General features: G+C 53.7%; 5 protein-coding genes across 5 annotated transcripts; 2 read left to right on the top strand and 3 right to left on the bottom strand.

The window, feature by feature from the left end:
- The first annotated feature begins 666 nt into the window (after positions 1-666).
- SMAC4_01203 (uncharacterized protein) lies at positions 667-3,530 on the top strand. The gene is made up of 3 exons (XM_024655178.2): positions 667-1,510; positions 1,588-1,647; positions 1,966-3,530. The coding sequence occupies exons 1-3, from the start codon at positions 1,214-1,216 to the stop codon at positions 3,058-3,060; spliced, it is 1,452 nt and encodes a 483-aa protein (XP_024511094.1). The 5' UTR covers positions 667-1,213; the 3' UTR covers positions 3,061-3,530.
- Positions 3,531-3,930: 400 nt separating this feature from the next.
- Positions 3,931-7,803, bottom strand: SMAC4_01204 (uncharacterized protein). Its single transcript, XM_003350259.2, has 3 exons — positions 6,885-7,803; positions 4,629-6,831; positions 3,931-4,564 (listed from the first exon to the last, which is right to left on the bottom strand). The coding sequence occupies exons 1-3, from the start codon at positions 7,212-7,214 to the stop codon at positions 4,350-4,352; spliced, it is 2,748 nt and encodes a 915-aa protein (XP_003350307.1). The 5' UTR covers positions 7,215-7,803; the 3' UTR covers positions 3,931-4,349.
- Positions 7,804-8,777: 974 nt separating this feature from the next.
- SMAC4_01205 (uncharacterized protein) lies at positions 8,778-9,871 on the top strand. The gene is made up of 3 exons (XM_003350260.2): positions 8,778-9,024; positions 9,114-9,232; positions 9,300-9,871. Exons 1-3 carry the CDS (start codon positions 8,818-8,820, stop codon positions 9,592-9,594), a joined length of 621 nt encoding a protein of 206 aa, XP_003350308.1. The 5' UTR covers positions 8,778-8,817; the 3' UTR covers positions 9,595-9,871.
- A 416-nt stretch (positions 9,872-10,287) lies between these two features.
- On the bottom strand, positions 10,288-12,069 carry SMAC4_01206 (uncharacterized protein). The gene is made up of 2 exons (XM_003350261.2): positions 10,796-12,069; positions 10,288-10,713 (listed from the first exon to the last, which is right to left on the bottom strand). Exons 1-2 carry the CDS (start codon positions 11,341-11,343, stop codon positions 10,524-10,526), a joined length of 738 nt encoding a protein of 245 aa, XP_003350309.1. The 5' UTR covers positions 11,344-12,069; the 3' UTR covers positions 10,288-10,523.
- A 1,268-nt stretch (positions 12,070-13,337) lies between these two features.
- On the bottom strand, positions 13,338-22,853 carry SMAC4_08563 (uncharacterized protein). The gene is made up of 3 exons (XM_003349669.2): positions 15,874-22,853; positions 15,726-15,805; positions 13,338-15,656 (listed from the first exon to the last, which is right to left on the bottom strand). The coding sequence occupies exons 1-3, from the start codon at positions 22,628-22,630 to the stop codon at positions 13,950-13,952; spliced, it is 8,544 nt and encodes a 2,847-aa protein (XP_003349717.2). The 5' UTR covers positions 22,631-22,853; the 3' UTR covers positions 13,338-13,949.
- Positions 22,854-25,713: the final 2,860 nt, after the last annotated feature.

Consider the following 25,713-nt stretch of genomic DNA (forward strand, 5'->3'; position numbering starts at 1 on the left):
GTGGAAACTGTGACTGTCTTTGACGTCTCGAAATATTCAATCATCTGCCCCTGGCATCACGATGCATTTGGAGTCATGGTTAGTGACAAAGATTTACTCACCGTCTCCCTGTTATGGATCTGGGACCCCTCTGGAAGACCATGCCCGACAGTTTCTTCAAGTCACAAGAACAGGTCGGCAAATCTCACCAGGGCCTCAAGGGGAAGCTCAGCTAGGTACCACTATCCCAAGTCCGAGCAAAGTCCAGTGTCCATTGGGCTCCAAGTGGGCCTGTTGGTAAAATACAGTGGGCACCCTCCACATTCAGTCACGCATTGCGGTCCCGTTGAACTGGGGCGCACTTACACGAGTCTAACGAGCAAATTCACGATGCTTCCAAGAGTTCCAGGCCTGATAAAAATCCACGTTTATTTTGATGAACAAGGTGTCACGCTGGATGGGAAGTCATGGCCGCGTTTCCATGAGTAATTTCCGTCTTGGGAAGCTGTCAAGTGACGGCCCTTGTTGTGATCCAGTGCGATTCATCGTGCCTCGGTCGCAAATCGGCCGGACCCGGTATGGGCTTCACATGCCGCCCCTGAGTGGTCTCTATACTGTGTATCTGACCTCATAGCAAAACCGGTTCTCCAAGTACATAATGGCTTACGCCTACGGACGGTTTGCCTTGCCTGTTCTCATAGATTCCTACTTTTGAAACAAATCGGCCTTATCCTACTTGTTAGTGCACAGTACTACGGCATCCTACCATACATACCGCCTAGACACACCATCCGTCCCAACAATTGCGCCTACCCGTTTGTTCGCTTATCAGGCCATCCTACACAACAACCTACCCAGAAAGACCAATCGCACAGTCCGTGTTAGTCACGACTTGCAAAACTGAACCAAGAGAGTGCTACGATCCCCAGCTTGTAGCCAGGACAGAAACCAGTCATCTTCCCGCCCTTCCGTACAGGCTGAACAGCTAAAAGGAGGACCGCTTACCGACCGTTGGAACCTCCTTGTTCAACCCGACCTTCTGGCCAGATCGGATTGAGTCTGCTGATTGTCACCCCCCGAAACTTTGGCCTGTCCAATCCTCCGTCCGTTGTCGGTGTAACCAGCTGCTGTTTGCGAGCTATACTGCATCAAATCAACCGAAGAGAGTCCGTTCCAGGCCTCGCTGCAGAGAAAAATCATCGACATACAGAAAGCACATATACAAACAGACAAGATGGCGCCTGCCTCAAGTTTATTGCGCGCTGCCGCTCCCGTTCCTCACACTCACACTCACACTTCCTTCTCCCACCACACACCAACGTCATCATCAACTCGCACAACCATCACCAACACCAACCCCATCACTACCTCTTCTACTCCCCTCCTCAGACTCCAGGCCATCTCCAAACACATGGCGCTGCCACAAACAACAAGCTTCCCCGCCCAGGTGGTGCCTCAAGCCCCCGAAGATCCCCTCTTCGGGTTGGCGAGAGCCTTCAAGGCGGACACAAGTCCGTCAAAGATTGATTTGGTACGTTACTTCTCAAGACCATTCACATGCGCCGCGTGGTACAAATATCACAGCAATTGCTAACTCTCGGTTTCCAGGGCATTGGCGCGTACAGAGATGAGAATGCGAAGCCGTGGGTATTACCAGTTGTCAAGAAGGTGAGTTTCACTCAATTGTTTCCTTTTTCATTTCCATTCGGCGATGCGACGCAATGGAGTATCCGTCAACTCCATCGTGAGGACCTTGGGGGCCTCGGTGTGTCAATCTGGGGAAGCCTGTAGGCATTTGGGCGGGATGGGGTGGCCCCTGAAGCTAGGCACCTTTGTGCGACATACAGGACCCCTCATTTGGACCCCTCCTCCACCTTCCAGGGGCACTTACAGCTCTCTCCCCGCACCATCACCAAAATCACCGTTGAGAAGAAGCCATCATGGTGCAAGCAAACAGAAGACTAACCAATTGCTTTCACAAAACAGGCGGATGAAATCATACGAAATGACCCCGAAGCCAACCACGAATACCTCCCCATCGCCGGTCTCACTTCCCTAACCAGCAAAGCTGCCGAGCTTGTTCTCGGCGCCGGTGCTCCCGCCATCGCCGAGGGCCGCGTTGCCTCCGTCCAGACCATCTCCGGCACCGGCGCCTGCCATCTCGGCGGTCTCTTCCTCTCGCGCTTCTACAACCCGTATGGCGATGCCTCCAAGAAGCCGACCGTCTACCTCAGCAACCCAACATGGGCCAACCACAACCAGATCTTCTCCAACGTCGGTCTGCCCATTGCCCAGTACCCCTACTTCGACAAGAAGACCAAGGGTCTCGACTTTGTCGGCATGAAGAAGGCCCTCTCTGACGCCCCCGAGCGCTCCGTCATCCTCCTCCACGCCTGTGCCCACAACCCCACCGGCGTCGACCCTACGCCCGCCCAGTGGCGCGAGATCGCCCAGATCATGGCCGCCAAGGGCCACTTCCCCTTCTTCGATACTGCCTACCAGGGCTTTGCTTCCGGCGACCTCGACCGTGACGCCTCGGCCATCCGCCTCTTTGTCGAGCTCGGCTTCGAGCTCGTAGTCGCCCAGTCCTTCGCCAAGAACTTTGGTCTCTATGGCGAACGCGCCGGCTGCTTCCACTATGTCTCTGCTCCTTCCTCCGACGCTGCGGCTGTAACCACCCGCGTGGCCTCCCAGCTCGCCCTCCTGCAGCGCTCCGAGATTTCCAACCCGCCGATTTACGGCGCCAAGGTGGCCTCGATCGTGCTCAACGACCCGGCCTTGTTCGCCGAGTGGAAGGAGAACCTGCGCACCATGTCGGGCCGCATCATCGACATGAGGAAAGCTCTTCGTAGCAAACTCGAGGAGCTCGGCACTCCAGGCACGTGGAACCACATTACCGACCAGATCGGCATGTTTTCTTTCACAGGTCTGAGCGAGAGCCAGGTAGCTAAGCTCAGGGAAGAGTTCCACGTCTATATGACCAAGAACGGCCGTATCAGCATGGCCGGTCTAAATACGAAGAACATCGATTACTTCGCGAGAGCGGTAGACAAGGTTGTGAGAGAGGTGCAGCAGCAGTAGACACGCTCCTACTTCTCCTCTCCACCAGACCCAGACCCTGACCTACTTATTATTCAACTTGCTTGGGTCTTTTTTGTTTTTTGGGCGTTTTTCTTTACCACTTTTATTCTCTACTACTACTATACTTATCCTTACGGCCATCACATATAAGCGCGTTGTCAAGATTGTTGGGTTGTCAGTGTCTGCTTGGGAATGAGCAGGACAGACCACAGCGGTGTTTTTCCTTTTTTCTTTCCTTTATCACTACTAGTATGGGTTGTTATTATTGGGATATTGAATGGCAACGAGGTCTAAGCTACCTCCTCATGGGTATTACTGTTTGTTTGGTTGGGAAATCACAGTACCCATCGATCGATACTTGGGAAGATTGATGGGGCTAGCGGAGGCACACTACTAGATATTTACGTGCTTGAATCGGTTAATCAAAAGAAGTTGTTTTGTTTCCGGTCCTTATGGGACTTGTTGATCCGTCAAACTACTTTTTCCCTTTCTTTTGTCCCTTTTCCTTGTGTGCACTATGTGATGTGATGATGTTGAACCAAATTGTCACTTTGTGTTATCATGTCGCCAATCATACCCCAACCACGACCAGAGTTCATAAGCACAGCTTCTAATCCTACTAAGCACATACGACCATAGATGGTAGAAAACTCGGGATCCCGTCCGCTCTCCCATAGATAAGCTGCCAATCGCCTGACTAGTAGTTGGGTCGGTGACGACCAGCGAATCCCAGGTGTTGTATGTTTTTTTTCTCTTTTTGTTTCATTTTTTTGCGACGACATATCTTTCTTCCCCTTGACCATCATCGGAAGTCGGAAGACAAATACATCTTTCTTTGCTTTCCACATTTCGTGTGCTTCTTTCAGATAGCATGCGCACCACCATGTTTGTCACTTTTTGTCCTGGCGAAATTAACAGCGGGCTTTAATCTCAACCAAAAAAAACACACACACTTTACGGGAAGCCGGCAGCCTCTCAGAGGACACTCTAGATATATTCATCAATCATTATTCTCATATTCACTAACAATATTACACCTGGGAATGATAAGCAATGCAGTCAGTCCCAATCGTAACCCGCACGCCGCGCCAATCATCCTTTTGTCGTTGACCATTCATCATCATGCTCATCATCAAGAGAAACTGTCTCTCGGAAGACATCATTTATAAACCATAGGCAGCTCAGCCCACCCAACTTTCTCCTCATCCCTACTGTCCTTACAGAACTCAAACAAGCATCCTCTCAGTCAAGTCAATAAGCCTCAATCGCACCCACCGTGGCACGCCTACCTAAGTATAAACACTTTCGGTCCACGAGTTCACCTGGAGTCCGCGCTCCGCCATGTCCGCATCCTTAAGGAAGTCGAGCGGCATCCAGACCAGATGTCCCTTTACCTGCTCCAGCTTCTTCCGGGCGTCGGCGGGCGGCATGAACCGGTCAAAAATGTGGCCTGGCTTAACGCCCTTGGCGGGGAGGAAGGCGTTGTAGTCGTCAAAGGTTTTGACTTTTGGGATAAATGTTAGTGAGTCATTGTGAGAAACGGGGAGGGATGGCAAGGCAGAACTTACCATGATCATCAGGATCAGCATGGAACAAGTGCCTAAACACCTCCGTGTTCTTGGTCGCTCTGCTCGTCCACATCTCCCACAGCTCATCGCTCAGGGGATCCTCCACCTGCTTCCAGCTCTCGTCCCACTCCCACACATCGTTAGGCGAGTCATCGCCAGGGGGCTGCGCGTTGGGGTCGTCACTAGCGTCCAGATCCTGCGGCGGTAACAAACCCAAGTGCTCCCTCCAAAGGTACCTACGCAAAGACGTGGCGTGCCACCCGGCCTCGTAGGGTTGCCCGTTCATGGTGGTCTGGACCGTCTTCTTGTCCTCCATGACGATGCTCAGCTCGCTGTCGTGATAGCCCAGCTGGCTGCGATCGTTGAGGTTGCTGGAGCCGCAGACGACGATGCGGTCGTCCGCAATGAGCAGCTTGGCGTGCACGTAGAGCTCCTCCTGGATCCAGTTGTTGATCTCGTCTTCCGGGTCGCCGTCCCACTTGACTTCGGCTACAGATCCGGTGCGGGCCATGGCGTGGTGGGCGACGGTGAAGGAAGACTGGGCGCGCGTGTACGCTTTACCCCTTGGAGGGCTGTTTGTGTTGGATTCTTCTGATGATGCGTTCGGGTTGCTGCCGTTGAAGTGGCCCCCGTTGATGTTACCGTCCAGCTCGCCGTCGGCGTTGGCGTATGCGCTCACGTTTCCGTCACCGCCGGTTCCTTCTTTTTCGACCTTGTTCCTAGCTTCCTCGAACTTCTTCTTCATGTCGCGGCTGTGCTTCTGGTCTTCGGATTCCTGCGCAGTACCGTTCTGGTCTCTTCGGCTACCCATGTGGGAATCACGGCCACCTTCAGGGTCGTTGGTGCCGTGGATTCCCTCCCCCATGACTTCCTCCGCTTGGGCTCGCTGGAGCTCCTGGTATGGCAGTCCGGCTTCTTTTTCGATCTTCTTCTCGGCAGCAGTCCTGTTGAGTCGATCATAACTTCGCAAGTTGAAAAAGAAGATGTGTTGGTTGGGGTCAACTTCTTCCTTGCGGATCTGCTCAAAAATGCTGTGCTCTCCACGGCAGATGGACTTGTACTGGTAGTCCATGATGGCACGGGTACCCAAGGCGGCATTATCGCGAAGGTCACCGGCAAATCCAGGAACAGCAGGAATGATGATAATGATGCGGAACTTTCTGCCCTCCTTGGCAGCACGAACTACGGCGTCTACGATGGCGCGGCCTATCGTGTTGTGGATGGGTGACTGTTGGTCTCCAGTGGCCGTGATAAAAAACTGGTTCTCGATATAGACGTAATGCTGTGCGTTGCGAATGATCTCGCTATAAGCATTCTGGATCGAGTGTTCGGTGAGGATTCCGCTCGACCAGTCGGCACTGGAGCGGACGATTTGGGCGTGGACTGTGCCTCGGTCTACGATAGGTTTGCTGGTGAGGGGAGTGAGTGGATGAACGACGTACTCGCCCACGGGGAATTTGGGCCTCTGAACTCCGACTAGATCTTCATCTTGCCCTTGCCGGCCCTGTAGCTCAATCCAGTCATAGCGTTTGTCACGCTTGTACTTGTCTCTCTTGACGAAATTCCAGCGAAGGACAAAGTGTTCAGCAATATCGTAGACACAGGGACCCACAACTCCCATGGCGACATCATGCCACGGCATACGGCCATGCTCTGCCTTGGTTAGCTCGTTCTGCTTCCAATCCTGGACGTTTTTGAAGTCCATGACGCGGTTGTTGTTGAAATCCTGGCCGGGCCAGATCTCGTTGGCGACACCTTCAGGGTGCATATCTGCCAAACTGTGCTGGTGGTAGTCCCAACGGCCGAAGCAAAGATCAAGACCGCCGATGAAGGCTATCTCGTAGTCAATGACGATGCACTTTTCGTGATGGGCCCAGTAAAAGGTCATGTCGGCAGCGTTCTCCAGGACATTGTGGTCGGGATGGCGCATAATGTTGATGTTTCCGTGTCCTGGTGAGCCTTCTGGGCAGAGGGCCTGTAGGGCATGCTTGGTATGGGCCGAATTGCATGTAAGTGCGGCTTCGACTTCGCGGTACACGATGACATAGATCTTGACGCCGGCTTCGGCACGACGTTTGAGGATTTGGTCGAGTCTCCATTCTTGGTTATAGGCGGGAGGTCGACGCAGGAAGAGTTCGGGAGAGAGCCACCAATCGGCAATGTAGATGGTCTCTTTTGCCTTTTCGAGGGCTACAGAGACAGCCTGTGATGTTGTTAGATCAAGTGACTCTGTGAGCATCGATAATCCAAACTTACCCAAAAGTAGTCTCTGCCATCGACATACCACTTGATATTGTTGCCATCGCGCTCGGGAAAGAAGGACTCGAATCGATGGGAGAGGCAGATGTTGGTTCGCTTGTCGTCACAAGCCTTTTCGTGGGCCTCGTCGTGGCGGTGCTGGGGATTGATCAAGTTCTTGAACTTTCCGATCTTGTTCTTCTCGTGGTGCAGATGTTCGTGTAAACTGCTGTTGGCCAGCTTCTCGCGGATCTCACGGATGGGATGTTTGAGCTTCTCGCTGGTGCTCTTCTTGTGTTCGTGTTTACGGTTCTGAGCAGGACCACCTGCAGCCAGCTCGGTAGCCATTGTTGCGGTATTGCCTGATGCTCCAAGAGAGGTACACTATGGCGAGACAATGTTTACTTTTGGGAAAGAAAATCAAAAAGAAGGGGTATCAAACGAGTTCTTGGCCAGCAAGACGGGAGCGCTAAAGCACGCAAGGTGTCGGATGATAGGCAGGACCCGGCGTTTATAAGAATGAGAGCCGTAACATCATGCTCGTTTTAGGAAGCGGAACGGTAAGCGCAGCAAGGATGCTGCTGAGTGGAAGGGAAGCCCGTCGGACCAGAGGGAGGATGACGAGAGTTGAGAAAGCAAGGTGAATCGGAGAATAAACAGGTTCGAGAATACGGAGAAGACGTATGCCTAGGGTGTGCATGTGATGCTAAGAAAGAGGAGAGGGCTGGTATACCCTGGTAACATGCGACTTCCCCCAACCCTCGGCATCTCTTATCCGACTTTGTCTCCCTTTTCCTGTTTCCCCGTGTTTGTGGTTGGCCGAGTGAAGGGGTTAATACTCCAAGAGGCGCAAAGGCCCAGCCGTTGAGTGGAAGACCGGGTACAGGCCGGGTTAAAAGATGTGGGAAGACAACATCAAAGAAAAAGGCTAGACAGCCAGTTGGGAAGGCGAAGGCTTCATCGCTTAACACCCACTTCGGAATGACGTCATGCTCATAGTTCTTATGTTACATTTACCGCAATGCATTGATGCGACAGCGTGGTCTGTGTGCAGCTGAACTGTAGTAGTAAATGCAAGTTAAGGGCCTGTCTGTGTGTTTGCGTGTGTATATCTGTACTGCATGCTGTTCCGTCAAATCCTCAAAAGTATTTTGAGCATGTCGATCAAAGATATCGTGGTGTTGCTGAAGAGACACATTAAGGGTCCAAGACAAGACAGCTGCGCCTCAGTCAAATGCTTCTTCAACCGTAGAAAGTCTTTAGAGTTCAAAGAACGAGTTCGAGACTTTCAGGAACCCGAGTCCACTGGAAAGCTCCAAGCGTAGAATAGTGGAACTGAACATCTAATATGACCAATGAAAAGACAGAAACGAATAGCTAAAAGTCCGCGGTATCCTGGTCACGTTGAGAGCCATCCCGTGCCTACCGTCGGGTGGCCTCAACCACAAGGGTCCTTCTCCCTAATCGTCAAGTTCAACAAGGGGAAGCTTTCATCAACATAGAAACATCCAAGGATTCACAACGTGTCTGGCATTCGAAACCTGTCAATCGGGAATATTGAACATGTCCATTACATCTGTGATTATGTTACCCCGCATACACAGTAAACATACAACACCGTGTCCATTGGAACACTTGCTCCCTTAGAAACATCAGATTTGCGGGGGAGGGGAACCTTGCCGCGTCTCAGGGCGTGTCCTCTTTGCCCCCAGCGAGCCTACTTGTACCTAGCACAGCCGCCTCCAGGTACCTGTCCCCCTAGCTCTGGGCGGGGCAACGGTCGAATGATTGGGGATCGTGACAGTTTCAAGTTCCACTGTTCCACCCGCCAGTGACTGACCCCCTTTCCCACCATGTCCCGTCGAGTCCGTTGCTGTTTCTAATCTTCTCTTTCTCCAAACTCCATCTTCACCATCGTCATCATCATCCATCACCACCCACAATAACCATCATGTCTACCGGCCAGATCCCCCCCGGAGGTACCTACCTCGACACCCTCAAGCGCTCCTTCACCGACGTCCCCGCCCAGGCCGACAAGGAGAATGCCATCCCCACCACCGAGTTCCTCGAGGCTGCCGAGTCGCTAGTCTCCATCTTCGATGTCCTCGGCTCTGCCGCCTTCTCCCCCGTCAAGAGCGACATGCTCGGCAATGTCGAGGTGCGTCAACTGCCTAATGTCCAGCACTGAAAAAGGTCCCTAAATATGCCGAGTACAGGAAGCTAACAGTGTGCCTCTCTGTGTTATAGAAAATCCGCCAGCGTTTCCTTGCCCACCCCACCGAGTCCGAGACTCTCCAAGACCTTGTTAACAACGAGCAAAAGGAGAAGCAGAACAAGGCCGGCCAGGCCCTCCTCTGGCTTGTCAGGTAAGGGAAACACTGGGCTGGATGGCTCCACGAAGAAGGAACGGTATGCTAACAAGCAATTCTCCAGAGGTCTCGAGTTCACATGCAAGGGTCTCGCCAACAACGTCGTTGCTGCTGACCAGGAGCTTTCTACCTCCTTCCGCGCCGCCTACGACGTCACCCTCAAGCCTCACCACAGCTTCCTCATCAAGCCCATCTTCAGCGCCGCCATGAGCGCCTGCCCCTACCGCAAGGACTTCTACAGCAAGCTCGGCGACGACCAGGACAAGGTCAATGCTCAGCTCAAGGAGTACCTCGCCGCTCTCGAGAACATTGTCAACATTCTCAAGGCCTTCCTCGACAGCAAGGGCATCAAGAAATAAACGAATCACGAAACAGGAGACACGCGCACGACGCGCCGGCAAGGTGACGCCAAATATCATTTAATAACGAGCCAGCATTTATACCTATACCGGGAGGCGGAACCCGTTTACTGTCGGCGACCCAGAGACGGGACGATCACGGGCTAGAGGGGGCTGCAGCACCATAACACCGCAGGCCTTTCTGTCTGTCAGTTATCTTTATCATTAGTAGTAGTTAGTCCGCATCGCGTTGCGTGGTGTCTGGTATTGTTAATGCCTATTCTTGAATACCCATTCCCCAGTTCCTCTTATTATCCCGCCATGACTTGATTTAAACTCGACTCAGATACCAGTTTGTCAGTCAAAGCTGACTACCTCTGAGGTTCTTGCTTGACATTTGGAGCGGCTTGTCGCCGGCTTTCCATATCCATTCACGATCTAGTGGAGAAACGGGGTGGTGTTATCAAACGGCCGTATCCTCATTCCGTAAACTGCCCCCTCCTGAACTTGAGGCTGAATGGGAGTCGACGAGGACTGGACAGTGATCATCCTTGGCTTGAGCTGTGTCTATGTTGGTAGTCATGCCATTCTCTGATTCTCAATCCTCGCCTCCGCGATCGGTGGCTTGGAAGGGTGAACTGAACATTCTTACCATTTTCTTCATTTTGCGTTGCGCTGATTTCATTGTCCTACGTCGAAAAGAAGCCCTACAATGCCCGAGATATTCACACACTGATCACTCTTTTAGCCACCATCATACACAGCGATGGATATCCAAACCAGATCAATATTCTCTACGATCCCCCTTTTCTGCTTCACCCCTGGGTATATACAGCCAGACCAGACATTATCCATTACAAAGCGTGAACCATGTCCAAACAAGGACATTCCAAAGCCGCCATCTCGCACGAATCCCCCTTCCATCGTTTTCACCACCTTCACCACCTCACTTAGAAGGGCTTAGGAACCAAAGCCTGGGGATCCTCAGCCTTCAGATACCCATCAGCAATAAGCGTCGCGACGTTCACATAAGTCTGGTACTGCACGCCCTGGCCAGGCTGGCCGAACCAAGGGGCGATGGGTCCAGCAAGGACCTTGAAGGGCTTGATGACGCTGTAGACGTGGTAGTTGTATGGAAACCTAAATTATTATTTTTTGTCATTAGCACCTTGTCTCCCCTTCATCATTACCTACCCAAGTGAAAAGACAAGAAGAAACTTACTTGGCATCCCCATTCAAATTACTAGGCGGCAAACTCCTCTGCAAATACGGCGCCGCGGCGGGGGCCAAAAAGGCCCCATATTCGCTTCCGAACCTGTCCAAAAAGGTCCCCGTCTGCAGCGTCAAGTTGGCCGCGATGATTTCTCCTGCATCATCCACGCTGAAACCATTCTGGGGAGGGTAATCCCACCACCCGCCACCGGTCCGGTTGAACCACTTCTCGAGAAACTGGCCCGGGCACAAGCCGCCAAAGCGGTCGTAGATGTCCAGGATCGGGTCCAATGGCAAAAAGAACTGGGGGAGGATGACGGGCCCCAGGCGCGAGTCGCCGCAGATGTAGGTCGTTGCGAGAGTCCAGTTTCGGGCGGTGCCGGCGCAGTAGGAGGGGGACAAGGGGTGGTGAGGGCAGGAGGAGGAGGAGGTGGCGTTGACGTAGGAGCGGTCTTCGAGTTTCTCGGAGGAGGAGGAGGGACTGCTGCTGGCGGTGGGAAGGGCGACGGCGGTGCCACTGAGGACGGTAAGGGCGGTGGAGAGAAGGGTGAACTTCATTTTGACTGTTTTGTCGTTTGGAATTATAGTTGGGTATTATTAGGTATTAATGTGAGAATAGGTAAATATGAAGTTCGTCCCGGTTCCTCTCGAGGGTTGGCCTGGCCTGGAAGGGAGGGGGTGAAGATGGTGAGTCGAGTGGGCTAGAGAGGAAACAACAAAAGGAGGACCGAAAGAAAAGGGAGGACGTCTGGTGAGATATATACCCAATACCCACGACACCGAGAGAGTAGGTACCCAGGCAAGGTTACTAGCCGTCTGTGATCCGTGATTTTTGAATCTGTGTGTGATCAACAGGAAACTCCGTACAGTACTGTCTCACTCCGTCTGGTCTGTACATGTATCCCCGGTTCGGGTTCGGGGATCTCTTCGTGTACCTAAGATCCGTGGAGCCGGCTACACTAGGGAGTATCCATACCTAGCTAGATCCATGCCGGATCTGATCTGAGATTCTCTATGGTAGTTTCTAACACCCCTTCCCGGACATGTCCCGTGGTGGAATATTGGCGGAGCTGCCGACTTGGAGGATTCCACACCGCGTTGTTTTTTTTCTTCTTTTTTTCTCTTGTGTACCTGAAGAACCCATGACCAGTCCACTTAGATCCATTTCCCCGGTCACATCACACACTGCCTGCTGCTCCCTGTAGTGTACCTACCTGGCTAAAGAATGGCTGGCTGGTGTAAGATCCATCTCAAGCTGTGCTGTACTCGGCCCGGTCCCGCATTGGATGGAACGATTCAGGAAGAGTGGACATTCGACTCGAGTCGACAAAGTATTTTGTAGGTCGTACAAAGAACGAGAGCCGCCAATGGTTTTGAGACATGCTTACCTTACTTTTACCTGACACTACCCTTTTTTGTGCTCCATGCTTCGTGTCTCATGCTTGGTGCTGTTGTGAGACCCTTCCTTGTGCTTGGCTTCTCCTTCTTACCCGAGTTGTCAAACCCAGATACCTAGAGGTATTCCCCCGCTGGCACCAAAACGCACATTTCTCAGAACCAAAGGAGTTCTCTTCTCTCCCTCAGTCCAAGAATTTGCTGACCACGAGGATCAGACGATCACTAGAAAGCAAGAGACTTTTTTGATCTTTTCTCTGCATGAGCTCCGTCCGAGCTGAGCTGAACTGAGGGTCCCCTTTAGTCCTCCAAGACCCTGTACCCCCTGTAGTCCCGCTCTTGGCTATGTCGATCCGTGGATCTTTTTCAGTGACAGTTCAGGTGAGCTAAGGGCACTTGGTGTAAGCCGAGACCCCCTATTGGCTAGTGTTGGCGTGCTGGGGAACAATCTGAATGGACTTGATGGATTCGGAGGCCTATGGATTTCGAGGCATGCACTGAGGTGGTAAGCTGAATCGAATGGCATGGCCGATATGTATCTCATTCTCAGCCCCCGGATGTTTTCTTTTCGGAGCGGAGTTTAACCCCTTTGGGATTTGCTTCAATATTCATTCCAAATATTTGAGCGGGGGAAAATGGAAGAGAAGCCAGACAAGAGGAAGGAGGAGGAGAAGGAGGAGGAGAAGGAGGAGGAGAAGGAGGAGGAGAAGGAGGAGGAGGAGGAGGAGGAGGAGGAGGAGGAGGAGGAGGAGGAGGAGGAGGCAGCTCTGTCGCTGCTGCGGGAATGGAATGGCAACGAACGGCATGGCCATCGACGAGTCTTCATGTCGGTTTTGAGAAGAACTGCATAGGATATTCTAAAGAGTCAGGAATGTTGCGGTTCCTAGACTTCTGTGAACCGTCGTCGATTTCTGCCTTGGATCAATTGGGAAAACTCCACATGGTTCAAATTCCCCCTTGTCGTAATTGCGGCCCGTGAATATCTTCCCGAGTTCACCGCTCACTCCGGTCCGAACTCACCAACGACGCCAGCGTACACTGATTCCCCTAGTTTGTAAAAGCTTGCTACCCTTTCTTCAGTCTCCAACCTTCTTTGTCTCCCGTCTGCCGGTGGTATTTAAAGCAGACAGCAGATTCGGATGCATACTTTTCTGGTCTTGGCCGAAATCAAAACCTAAGCACAAGTCCTCGAAGAAAGACCAGAAACCACCCAGTACCAACCCACCGGCGCAGCAACTATCGCATTACAGATAGTAAAACGAGGTAAAAACTTAGTATATGGTGACAGCCTCATACATACAGTGTAAACAGTTGTCGTATATTAGTAGCTCCATCTTCAACATCCATCTTCAACATCCACCTTGTATCCGTAGTAGTAAGTTGTACGTGCGTTGTTGAACAGCATCATCATTACCTCTTCTCTTCTTCATCTGTATCGTATATATCATGACACTCTCAAGGACAATAAATGTAACAAGCGAACGGACGGGGGTGGGGACGGACAGACACCAGGTCCTTCCTTTCCTTCCAAACCGACCACATAATAGACAAAAATCCGTTAAACTCCACGCCCCCCCTAGACCTAAATCCCACAATCATATCCCATCCATATATCGTGGTGGTGTTGCCCCCAAGTCATCAAGCCATCAAGTCAGTCGTACAGCAATAACTCCAAACATGGAACTCCAGCCAAACCAAAATCCGTTACAACAAGCAACAAGCAAATTGAGAGAGAGAGAGAAAAAAAAAGGAGACGAAAGCAAGATCAACTAGCCAAACCTAGCAATCTTCTTCCACCAGCTACTCCTCGGCGTGGTTTGGTCCCCAAACCCAGCACCGCCGCTCTTCCTGTTCTGCTCCCTCCCATCACTACCGGAGCCGGATCCAGTCCGGTCCCCGGGGCCGCGGTCTCCTCTATCTCCCCTCTCCGCACGCGAGTCGTGGTATTCGCGAGGATCACGGGGCTCACGATCATCGTAATCGGTCGCCGCCGCCCGTTCCCCACCGCGCTTGCGATCCCGAGGTCGGGGAAGCTGTTCTCGGTCGTCGCGGGCGCTGTAGTACTCGCGTTGGTCTCGGTCGCGTTGACTACGCTCGGGACGCTCTCTAGGGTCGCGATCTCTGTGGTCTCGCTCGCGAGGATGGTCACGCTCTCGCTCGCGCTCGGCACGCTCAGGTCGTTCTTCATCACCTCTCCTCCTCCTTCTTCGTCTCCTCTCGTCATCGTGCGCACTAGCATACGCACCTTCCCTCTCTCTATCCCGCTCTCGCTCGCGCTCGGCTTCTTCAGCGGCCGCTTGAGCAGCGTGGTACTTTTGCTCTCTGCGAGCTCTCCTCTCTCGCCTTGCGTGTCGAGCAGCCTCTTCTTCGTCTAGCTCGTGAGGCATCATACGGGGAGGTGGCGGTGGTGGTGGGCCACCTTTGGCATGTCCATTGGTATGGTCGTCGACAAAGGCACCCGGAGGTCCGGGAGGCGATGGAGGAGCAGGAGCATCGGCATGGTCCTTAACCCACGACGTGGTTCCCGAGTGTGGCCATCCATCATGTTGTCCTTGTCCCTGCTTTCGAGCCTTGGATTGCTGCCTTGAGGCTGGATAGACGTATTCGTCCGGCGGCGGTGCATCTCTCGGGTCGGGTCGGGTGGTACTCTTCTCCCTGGGTCTTCGCTCCCTTCTGGCCCTGTCCATCTCATCAGCGGCAGCTTCAGCAGCAAGCTGGGCGGCTTTGGCGGCACGACGGGCCTCTCTCCTCCTTCGCCGCTCCTCGTCTTCTTCGGGGCCGCGGTCGTGTTCACGATCGGACTCGGGAGGCATGCGCCGATTGCTCCGGCGTCGGTCATCTTGTCTAGCACCATTGACGTCACGTTGTCCGGCTTCGGCCTCGGCAGCAGCTCGTTCGGTTCGTATCCTCCTCCGCTCGACGCGCTCAGCCTCTCTTTGATCTTCAGCTCGGCGTTCCTCCTCTTCTCTAGCACGACGGTCCTCTTCCTCTTTAGCCTTACGGGCCCGCCTTTCAGCACGACGGGCTTCCTTCTCTTCTAGCCTCCGAGCCTCTTCCTCTTGCTCCTGCTGTCTGCGACGTTCGCGACGGGCTTCATCCTTTTGGCGACGAGCCTCTTCGGCAGATTGTACGGCGGCGCCTCTCTCGGCTGCCTCTTTCTCTGCGCGGCGTGCGCGACGGGCGGCTCTGCGGGCTTCGCGATCGGCGTCGGTCTCGGGGACGAATGCAGCTGCGGGCTGTCGGCCACCTTCGTCATCGGTAGTGGCATATGTAGGAACTGTTCGGCTTCGACGGGGAGGTTCGGGGCGCGGCGGCGATTCTTGCTGTTGTTGCTTCGATCCAAAGACACCAAAGAGACTAAAGCCCGACTTCTTGTTGGCGGCGTTGCTGGTGCTAACGCGGCGAACCGGGGGACGAGCGGGGGCTGTAGCATCGGGCATCTCGAACATGACGTGGTCGTCTTCGGACATGTATTGCTGTTGCGACTTGTTGTTAGCGTCCGACTTATTTGGTTGCGACGGAACAAACAGTAGGCTATCACATACCTTTGCCCTACGACGTTCCGACTTGGTCGGGCTGAAATCAGGATCGATAGCACCTGACACGGGCGTGTCATCGTTCACGTCTGCATCGTCGCACAAACGAGTTAGCCAACATCTTTGTCTCACAACAAACGGCAACACAAGAACTTACCCTGCTTGTTGCGCGCAGGCGCAGCAGGAGCTCCTCGGCCAAATCCATTGGAGAGGATTCCATTCGCAAGGCCGAGGCCAACTCCGAGACCGCGGGCACCGACACCCAAGACCTTGGCCGCCTTTGATGAGATATCCTCTGGCGGAACAGGAGGAGGAGCAGGAGGGTTGGCGACCGCATTCGTGCTATCCGAATATCTGCGTGCGATGGGCTTGCCGTTGGGACCGAGGCGTTTCTCGCGCTGGGACATTGATCGCGACAATGGTGGGGTACTGGTGAACACGCTAGCGAAGCGCGCTTGCATCGGAGCTGGCGCCGTCGCCGCTGGCGCTTCCTTGTCTCTGGACCGTAGTGGCTTCTCGGGCTCCTCGATGTGTGCAGTCTTTTTCGGCTTTGCGCCAGGCTCTCGTTCAACGACCTTGGGCCTCGATGAGATCTTCTTCCCATCCATACCCCATGCTGTACCTTGGCGGTTTATCTTGGGCCTTTCCTTTCGAGGCGACTTTGACTCTGCCATTTCGTCGTCAATTGGCGCATCGGGCGCGATAGGTGGGGGTGAGGGCGGCGCAGGCGGCAAGTCAAACTCGACACCTGGGGCTTCAGGTGAAATCCGTTTGGATCGTCTCTTCGCTCTTCGTTCGGCTGCTCGTTCGGCTGCAGAATCGATAAGCTCACGTTCTCGATGGTTTTCGTGGTCGTCGATGTGATTATCATGGTGATCACCATGCATGTCGCGACTGGGTCGGTAATCGTCGTCGATTGGAAATCCGCCGGGGAAGCCCCCAGGTGGTGCGCCCGACGGCGCAACAGGCGGCGACGGTGGTGGAGGGACCGATAAGTAATAGTCGTTATTGTCGCCGTCGCGTGTATAGCCCCTGTCCTTGTCCCGGCTCTTCCTTGATGGTTTTCGCCTTTCCTCCCTTTGCGCTGGCGGAGAGACGGCAACTGCGACAACGGGTGAGATGGCAGGTGATGGTGGCGAGCGCACCATATATGGCGCGGGCGGGGGAAGGGGACGACCAAAGTGTGGTGGTGGTGTCGACGGTGCGGCTGGTGGTGGTGGTGGGCCACCATCAGCATCAGCAGGTGTGTCGGCTCCGGCGTCAAGTGACTCGAAGACGCGCAGGCGGTCGGCAATCTTGCTCTTGCTCTTGCTCCCCGCAGCCTTCTTGGACTTGGTGGGCTTGGCGGGGTAGGTCACTGGCTCCTCAGCAGTTGGTTCAGGCGACGGTGAGACGGCCTTGGGGGTTGCATCCCATAGCCCAGGAGGAACGCCTCCAATCACACCACCAGCCGCCATGGCTGCCTCTGCCATTCTGGCTGACTCAGCTGCCTTATCATCTTCATCTTGGGCTGAGGGCTCAGGTTCCGGAGCAGGCTGATCGTGGTCTTCCCATCCGCTACCTCCTCCAAAACCAAATATGCCTCTTTTGGCAGCTCCCCAGAGACTGAACCCGCCAGGCGCGGCATTGCTGTGGTTGTTATCAGGCTTCTCCTCCTCCTTAGGTTGGCTGTCAACACTCTTGTCCCGTTTCGACGAGTCTCCGAGCAGTTCGTCCACCTGCTCGGGAGTGAGCTGCATGTCGTCGAGTGGATCAGCCTTCGATTTGCCCTTGCTTCTGCTCGCTTTCCTTGCCTGTTTGGCTTCGGCCTCCTCCTCGGCTTGGCGGATTGCCCTCTCTGTTGCTTCCCTCAGAGCAGTTGCCTCGGGGTCCTCGTCGTTGTCTTGACCTTGACCTTCATCCGCGTCTTGCCATTCGTCTCCGGGCTGGTCTGCAGCCTCTCGCGAAGCCTCTTCTGCAGCCTCCTCCGCAGCCTTCTTTGCAGCATCCCGAGCAGCCTTCTTCTCCCGTAGCTTGTTAACACCCTTGGTAAGTAGATCGAGCTTCCGTCCGTCCATGAGTGTAAACCGGCGAGGTGTTTTTGCTTTTTTCTCGGTGAGAATTGCAAGTTCAGCCTCATCCTTCGTCAGTTGTGCTTCTTCCTTCGCAATCCTCGCTTCCTCCTCCGCTCTCCTCGCTTCCTCTTCTGCAATTCTCGCTTCTTCGGCAAGCCTGGCCTCCTCGTCTATCCGCGCCTGTTCTTCGGCAGCAAGCCGGGCTTCTTCATCAGCCTGCCGTTGTCTCTCCTCTTCCTCTTCTCTCTGCTTGCGATCCTCTTCCTCTTGCTTCAGGCGCTTCCTCTCTCTGCGTTGCTTGATGATCTGCTGAAGCCTCTGCTGGTCCTTTGTTGTGAACCTTCTCGGTGAGTTTGCCTTCTTGAACCGGAGTGCCTGAAACTCAGCCTCCTCCTCTTCAAGTTCGGCAATTTCTCTGGCAATCCTCTCTTCTTCGTCCTTCCGGGCTTGTTCCTCAGCAGCAATGCGAGCCTCGTCTTCGGCGATACGGGCAGCTTCTTCTTCTGCACGCTGTCGCTCCTCTTCCTCCTCTTGCTTTTTGCGCGCTATCTCCTCGAATTTAGCAGCGAGAACGTCAAGCCGGCGCTGCTCTCTCATCATGAATCTCCGAGGCGTCTTCTCCTTCTTGAGTCTGAGTGTTTCAAGCTCTGCTGCTTCCTCATCGAGCTTTTCCTTCTCTTTTGCGGCCTTCTTTTCCTCCTCCTTGCGAGCTTGCTCCTCGACAGCAATGCGAGCCTCTTCTTGAGCGATCCGAGCTTGCTCTTCAGCCTCCCGTTGCTGACATTCCTCCTCCTCTTGAAGTCGACGCTCTTCTTCTTCTCGTTGCCTCTGTTCTTCTTCCTCTTGCAATCTTCGCTCCTCTTCCTCACGGGCTGCTTGCTCTTCAGCCTCACGCTCAGCTTGCTCCTCCAACTCCCTCTCCCTTTCAGCCTTCCGCCTCAAGGCTTCGTCCAACTCTTTTGCTTCCCTAGCATTGCGCTTCAGTTCTTCCTCCAACTCCTTGGCTTCCTTGAGTCTGCGCCTTGCTTCTTCTTTCTCGGCCTTCTTCTTTTCCTTCTCTAGCTTCTTCAGCTCCTTCTCGCTAAGTTTGGGCTCCTTCTCCTTAGACTTCTTGTCCTTGGACTTTTTCTTGTCATCCTTGTCAGATTTTGCAACAGGCTGGGGTTCGTCATCGTCATCGGCCCAGATGTCGAGCTCTGGTTCGTCTAATGGAGGAGTTGGCGCTGGCGGTGGCGGCGGAGGTGGTGCTGGCTCGTCATGAAGCGATGACTCCTTGTTGGATGATTTGCTGCTGCTCTTGGCGAAGCCTCCCCATCCCCAAAAACTGCTGCCATAGCTATTGCTTTCCGGTTTGCTGTCTTCGTTGTTGTGGCTGTCGTCCCTGGTTTCCTCCACAGAGTCCGGCTGGACGGGATCCGGGGTAAGGTCCTCCACAATCTCCACCGGTGCGTTGTTGGTGCCGCCATTAGCCTTCTTCTTGCGCTTGCCAGGCATGGTAGCGCCCCAAACGTCGTCTAAAGTAGGCTCCTCGATGCTGTATGGCTGATGTGAACTGTCCTTGGACTGCTTTCTGTGTTTATGGTTGTCGCCACGATCACTGTCGGTTTCCCAAGATCCGAAGAAGCCACCGGTACGGTGAGGAGGGCTTGGCGGTGATTGCCGAGCTGAGTCAGCTAGTGGATCGCCCGATTTGTTTAGCCCCTTCAGGACATCCATGGCGTTTTTGCCCTTCTTCCTATCCTTGCTCGAGTAATTTGCCCATTCATCCGAGATGGCGCTTTTCTTCTTCTTGTCCTGATAGTCGTCATCCCAGACATCAGGCGGGTCTGGCGCAGGTGAAGGCAGCGGCTTGCTGTCTTCATCTAAATCGCCTCTTCTCTTCTTTTTATCCTTCTTTGGGTCAGTGGGCAAGCTCCAAATGCTGTCTCTCGCCTTCTTTCGCTTTGATTCGGGCTCGGGTTCTGGCTCAGGTCTTCGACTTGATCTGGACTCCTTTTTTGACTTGACTTCTGGTTCAGTACCTTTCTTCTTCTTCTTGTCCTTGTCTCTCTTGGAGTAGTCCCATCCATCCTCTGATAGTTTGTCTTCGCGATCCGACACAGCAGCAGGTTCAGGTCGTGCTTCCGGCTCAGGTTCAACATCAAACTCTGGCTCTGGGTCCTCTAGCTCGGAGATGACCTCCTCCACTGGCTCAGGAGATGGCCCTCGTTCGGTATACCCCTTCTTGTCCCTCTTGCTCTTCTTCGATGTTGAAGCACTCCAGAAGTCGTGTTCATCCTCCTTGTCATACTTTGATGATTTCGATCTCTTTGGAGGCTCAGGAGGCGGCGGCGGTGGTGGTGGTGGTGGTGGTGGTGGTGGCGGTGATGGTTCGGGCTCCTTGGTCTTTCCCTTCTTCTTTCTCTTGTCCTTCTTCGAGATGGGATAGTCCCAAGGGTCGTCTTCTTCCTTCTCCGGTTCCGGCTCTGGTTCTAGTTCTCGTTGGGCCGGCTCAGGCTCCGGTTCTGGCTCTTCAGGAGGTGGAGGCATGGGAGATGTTTGCCTACTCTTCTTCTTATCCGGCTTGTGAAGAAAAGAGGAAAGCCAGCCGCCGGGGTCCTCATCCTCCTCATCTGATTCGGGGAATGGGGGCGGACCAGAAACTGGCTCGGGCTCCGGTTCCGGTTCAACTACCGGTTCAAATTCGACTGGAGGTGGCGGTGGTGGTTCAGGCTCTGTCTGTCCCCTTCTTCCCTTTTTGGTCTTCTTGATTGGAACATCATCCCACGGAAAAGTCTCGGCTGGTTCTACCGGATGAGGAGGCGGCGGCGGTGGTGGCGGCGGTACCGGTTCTTCTGAAAGTCCAGCTCTCTTGCTCTTCTTCCTGTCCTTCCTGGCCGTTGGTTGGTGGTTGTTCCAGAAATCGTCTTCCTCCACTGGCTTGTCGGCTTCAAATTTGGACTCTTCTATAGGCTCCGGTTCCGGATCTGGCTCCCTGGAAGGCTCGTCAGCAATATCGTACTTACCTTTCTTCTTTTTGTTTTTCACGGGGCTCGGTGGAGCTGGAGGCTCTTCCCACCAAGGCTTTTTCGTTGGCGGCCTGTAGGCCGAAATTGGCTCCAGCTTTTCATCCTCTTCTGGCTCAATCTCAGGTTCGGGTGCGGGAATGGGAGATGATCGTTTTGCCGGTAACAGTTCCGGATCGGCCTTCCGTGTCCTAACCATAGGCTCTTCGGAGGCGCCGACCTTCGCCTTGTTCTTCTTGGCACCGAAGACTTCCCAGGGATCTGGATTCGCTTTCTTGAGCGTGGATGTGCCGAATGGTCCGAGCCTTGAGGATTGTCCCGGCCGGGTCGAGGTTTTCTCATTCTTCTTGGCCTTCACAGCAGGAAAGCTTTCAAAGAAGTCATCCTCGGGCTCGAGCTCATTGGTTTTTGTTAGCTCCGGCGTTGGCTCTGTTTTCGGTTCCACCACTGGCTCTTGACCTGCATCTGGTTCCACATCCCATGCGCTAGTGTTGTTCTTTGAGTTTTTGGTCTTCTTCGTGGAAACAACGAAGCCGTCATCGTGATCATCATTGCGCTCATCCTTCTTTACCCCCTTGGCATACATGCTGTCGACTCGGTACTTCTCATCGTCGTTGTCTTTTTTCTTCTCGTTTGCTGAGTATTTCCCGTTCATACCGTTGAGCTTGTCCTTGTCGTCCTTAGAGTCTTTCTGACGAAGCGCTTTCTCATCCCGGCCTTGACCTCTTTCATCCGATTTTTTCTCCGACTTTGGCTCAGCTACAGCAGGTTCGTTTCTTGTCTCTTCAGCGTCATCAAAAGAGCCTGGGAAGGTTTTGGTGTTCTTGGACTTTGTCCACGGGTTGCTTTCGAGCTCGTCTTCATGCTTCACCTGCGGCTTTGGCTGTTCCTTGTGGGCGCTTGCTCCCCATTTGAGACCGCCGCCCCAAAGTGCGCTCCAGGGAAATCCAGCAGGTTTGCTATCTGAAGATGTCCGCTCTCCGGAAGATTTGTTCTCTTCAGTCCTGCTGTTTCCTGAAGACCGGTTGTCGATGGACGCGTTGTCTGTAGAGACGCGATTGGCGTTTATTGAGGTTGCAATGTCGAGTTTGACCTCATCGAGGCCATTGGATTTGTCCGAGTTGCCATGACTCTTCTTCGCCTTGTCATCCAATGACCGCGGGGTAGGCTTATCTTCGGTGACAGAACCAATAACATCGCCTCGCTTTGCTTTTTGCCTTATCTTGCTGGTTGCTTGATTCCAGTCATCGTCGAGCGGCGATTTATTTGCATTTTCTGTCTTCTTCTCTTCGTCGTCCTTCTTCTTGTCCTCATCGTCGGCGGTTTCTTTCTTGGACTTGTCGTCCTTTTTGTCTCCGTCGCCTTTGTCTCCGTCATTGCCGGACTTGCCTGGACCTCCTCCAGCACCGTTGCTGGCATCGCCGCCGTTGGATTTGCCGTCGTCGCCACCATCGGCGCCTTCCTTTTGCGAACCTTCGCCACCATCGTTATTTGTCTGCTTAGGCTGCTGTGCACCGCCACCACCACCTCCTCCTCCGACCTTCTTTTTCTGTTTACTCTTCTTTCCAACCTGTCGAAAGTTGTCATCCTCATCGGGGTCAAGCCAAGGCCACGGGCTCGAGTCGGGATATGAACCATCGTCTTTATCACGCCGCTTCGGATCGGGTCGAGATATTGTCGCAGCCGGTCGGGGAATACTGCTAGAGGCAGGTCTGGGGAGGCTGCTCCGGGAGGGCTGTGACGTTTGCGCCCGCTGAGCAGTGGTAGTCGGGTCGCGGGGAGTATAAGAAGACCATTTCGAGTCCTCTTCCTGTGGGGCATACAATGCTGATGGGTGGCGGGACCGTCTTGACATTCCGTCGAACGTTGTGACTGGATAGGAACGTGAGGGAGACGTTACAGCTCGCTGTGACGCGCCCGGTTAGCATATATAAACTAGAGTTCGGACGAGCTAATGACCAGACGATCTGGTGACTTTCCAGATCGAGCGGGCCGACATGGGTCAAGCATCCCCGCAAGGTGTGGACGGCGCAGCACTACGCAACGTGCGGGCGGAGGTGCCCAGTGGAGTTTTGGAGCACCCTAGGCCTCTATTCTCCGCTTGCCACCTTAAAGCACGCCAGTGTTTTAGAGGCGATCCCCTGGGGAAGTTCCACAAAGGTAAAAGACGAGAACAACCAAGGTTGGGACGAAAGTTGAAGGCATATAAACTCACTGTTCTTGGACCACGCAACTCTACCCAGCGTTGTGCAACTATCTTCAACCTCGACTTTATCACGTCACACCTCACAGTCTCTTCCAATTCTTTATTCCACCGATGGCGCCATGTTGGCCTCGCCGTACAAGCCCCCGTACCCGACTCATATGTGTTGCATATTGCCCAGCTCTTGCGGAATGCCGAAACTTGAGCGGTGGCCATATCGGCAGTTGGGCCCGCTGATCTATATCGTCGAGAAAACTAGTGATTCATGAGGCGTTTCGATCGGTGCGCGGAGGACAATGTCGAGTAGAAATCGTGGATAGTTACGGTGAGAGTCGTGAGGTTCGGTTCGAAGAAGGCACGTAAAGAGGCTACTCTCCGGAGAGAAAAATTGCCGTCTGTTCGTTTTCCAAGTAGTTCGAAGCAACAAACAACCAGTCAAGCAGAACCTGGTATAGTACTCTGATGGATGGATATCAGTTTCTTGGGATTCCGGTTCTCTCGTTCAGCCTCTGTACCCAGAACTTCACCTTTGACTTGCAAACTTTTTTCTTTTCCTTACTGGAATGAGATTCGTCGCCTGGCTGTAATTGGCGTTGCAAGATGAGCCAATGGTCCGCTCGGATCGTGGATAGAAGACGGGTTGGACAAGGAAAGATGCGTCTTTCAGGTTGTGCTGTGCGACCACACCGCAGTTAATCTTATTCTCGGATTGCCTCCTACACTGGCGCAGCTGGAAGTCAAGGGAGGCAAAGAAACCGTGCTGAACAGCTTGATGGTTGAGGGGCGATCGCCAAACAGAGGCCGACAGTCGGCAAGACAAGACCGTCAAGTAGACATGCGGGAGATCAAGTACACTGAGGTACCATATGCTCCTGTAAGGCGCAGAGGTAGCACAGTCGCGGTGAAGGACGCGACGATATACGAATGTAGTGTTGTTGATGATAGTACCGTTGGCATCAGCCTTGATTCCTTTCTGTGTCGCTCTCCGGCTTCTGAACACACCGTTGAAGTGGCAAGAGAAGACAACTCTTTTCGGCCTCGAAGCTACAGTCTGCGGGGATACACAAACGGATCCATGCCAGCTCCAATTGACACCTTTCCCCGGCTCAGCTTTAGTGAGAAGGCAGGTTGACAAGCGCGGCCGAGTCACCGAAGTTGGCAGCAAGGTGGGCCAGCAGAGGCTCTGTCTAGCACTGTCAGTCTGGAGGAGTGGTTTACCCCTGTTGACACCATCATGGCATCAATGCTTTCCTGTTTCACCAGGTGAAAATGCTGTATCCGGCTGTTTGTTGGATGGCTGGGGAGAAGCATTATTGGCTGTTGTATCTGGAGGGGTGCTTCTGGTTCCAGTCAAGTCGAAGGGCGGGATGATCCAGTTGATCCAGGCTGATGGCAGCCCACCGTTTCAACTTGCCCATTTCCTCAATTTCTTGCCGAGCTTTCCCTCAAAGATTTGATATGTCATTCTACCTTTGAAGTTGGCGAAGAAAAGATAGGCTTGTGGTTTCCCCACCCAGGCCGTCAAAATGTTCCGCATCGACAAACTGCCAGGCAGACCAGTCGCCCACTGAATCGGACCCTACCTGCATCTCGCCCGGTTGTTGGACGCTACTTGATGCAGCCGAGGCCGTCGCGGCAGCCTCTTGCTACCTGCTGACCTGCTGTTGCACACCATTGTCATGGTGAGCATTGACGAGTCAAGTCGGATAGCCAATGGGCTTTGGTCTAAGTGAGAAATTAGCTTTGAGGAGGTGGAAAGAAGGCATTGACTCAACGACCCCCCTCATCCTCCCTCCATCGCTGAGCGCCTATCGCGCCGTGGGCGGCTCCCCAACATCTTCCATCTGTTGATGGCTGGAGCCGCTAACTTTTAGGGCCATTGTTAGTGCTGGTGGGTCTACCTTTGGGAACACCCCAGACCTGCCCGTCATTTTGACACCAGCCATGTGTGCTAGAGATGGCGTCATGATCCCAGAAGAGACGATATAAGAAGCCTCGCTTTTCGCCGTGGAATAAGAGTTTGAATTGACGACTCTTGTGCTTTTCTTCCACGACAGAGATTCAATTGGAGTATGTCGAAATTGACCTGCGCAGCTTGCAGTTTGCAGCACGCATCATGCGAGCCATGCGGCAGTGACAGCGCCTACCCATACCCAACTACTGCACATGGCCGAGCAGCAACAGCGAGTGGTGTTTGCGAGGGACAAGAGAGGGTCTGTTGAACCAGTCACGCCAGACCTGACGGCTATTGGGCTGCATCAAGACGCTGCGCGACATCTTGCGGCGGGCTCCATTTTGATAACGGCCCTAGCTGTGGCCCTGGAGCGGAGGAACGATGAGGACGAGCCGAATTGCGAATATCATTCTGTGGTCTCTTTTCTCAAGAGTCCTTCGTCTCTCTGTTTGCTCGGATGAGCTGGCATGTTTCCGACAAACCCTCTTCGGCGCAATTTCGACGGCATGTTTCAACGGGAACCTGAAGCTGTCAACAAGTCTGCGTCATGAGTGGTGGATAGCGAGGAGGGATCGAGGGACTTTGGGGTTCATGGCATGCGGGGAAGATACTTCCATGTCCCTTGCTCCTGTCTCGGCCTTGTTGTCGACAGCGGTCCACTGCATAAAGAAGGCCTGAAGCTTCAGTGAGTTCAACGGGATTGGATCATTGGGCTCACCGCCAAAACTTTTCCGTCCTTGTTCAGGATTCGAGCGTCAGATGGACGCTTCTTTTGGCCTGC

The sequence above is a fragment of the Sordaria macrospora genome, chromosome 3 (assembly GCF_033870435.1).
Source record: "Sordaria macrospora chromosome 3, complete sequence".
In the NCBI taxonomy this organism is placed as follows: Eukaryota; Fungi; Ascomycota; class Sordariomycetes; order Sordariales; family Sordariaceae; genus Sordaria; species Sordaria macrospora.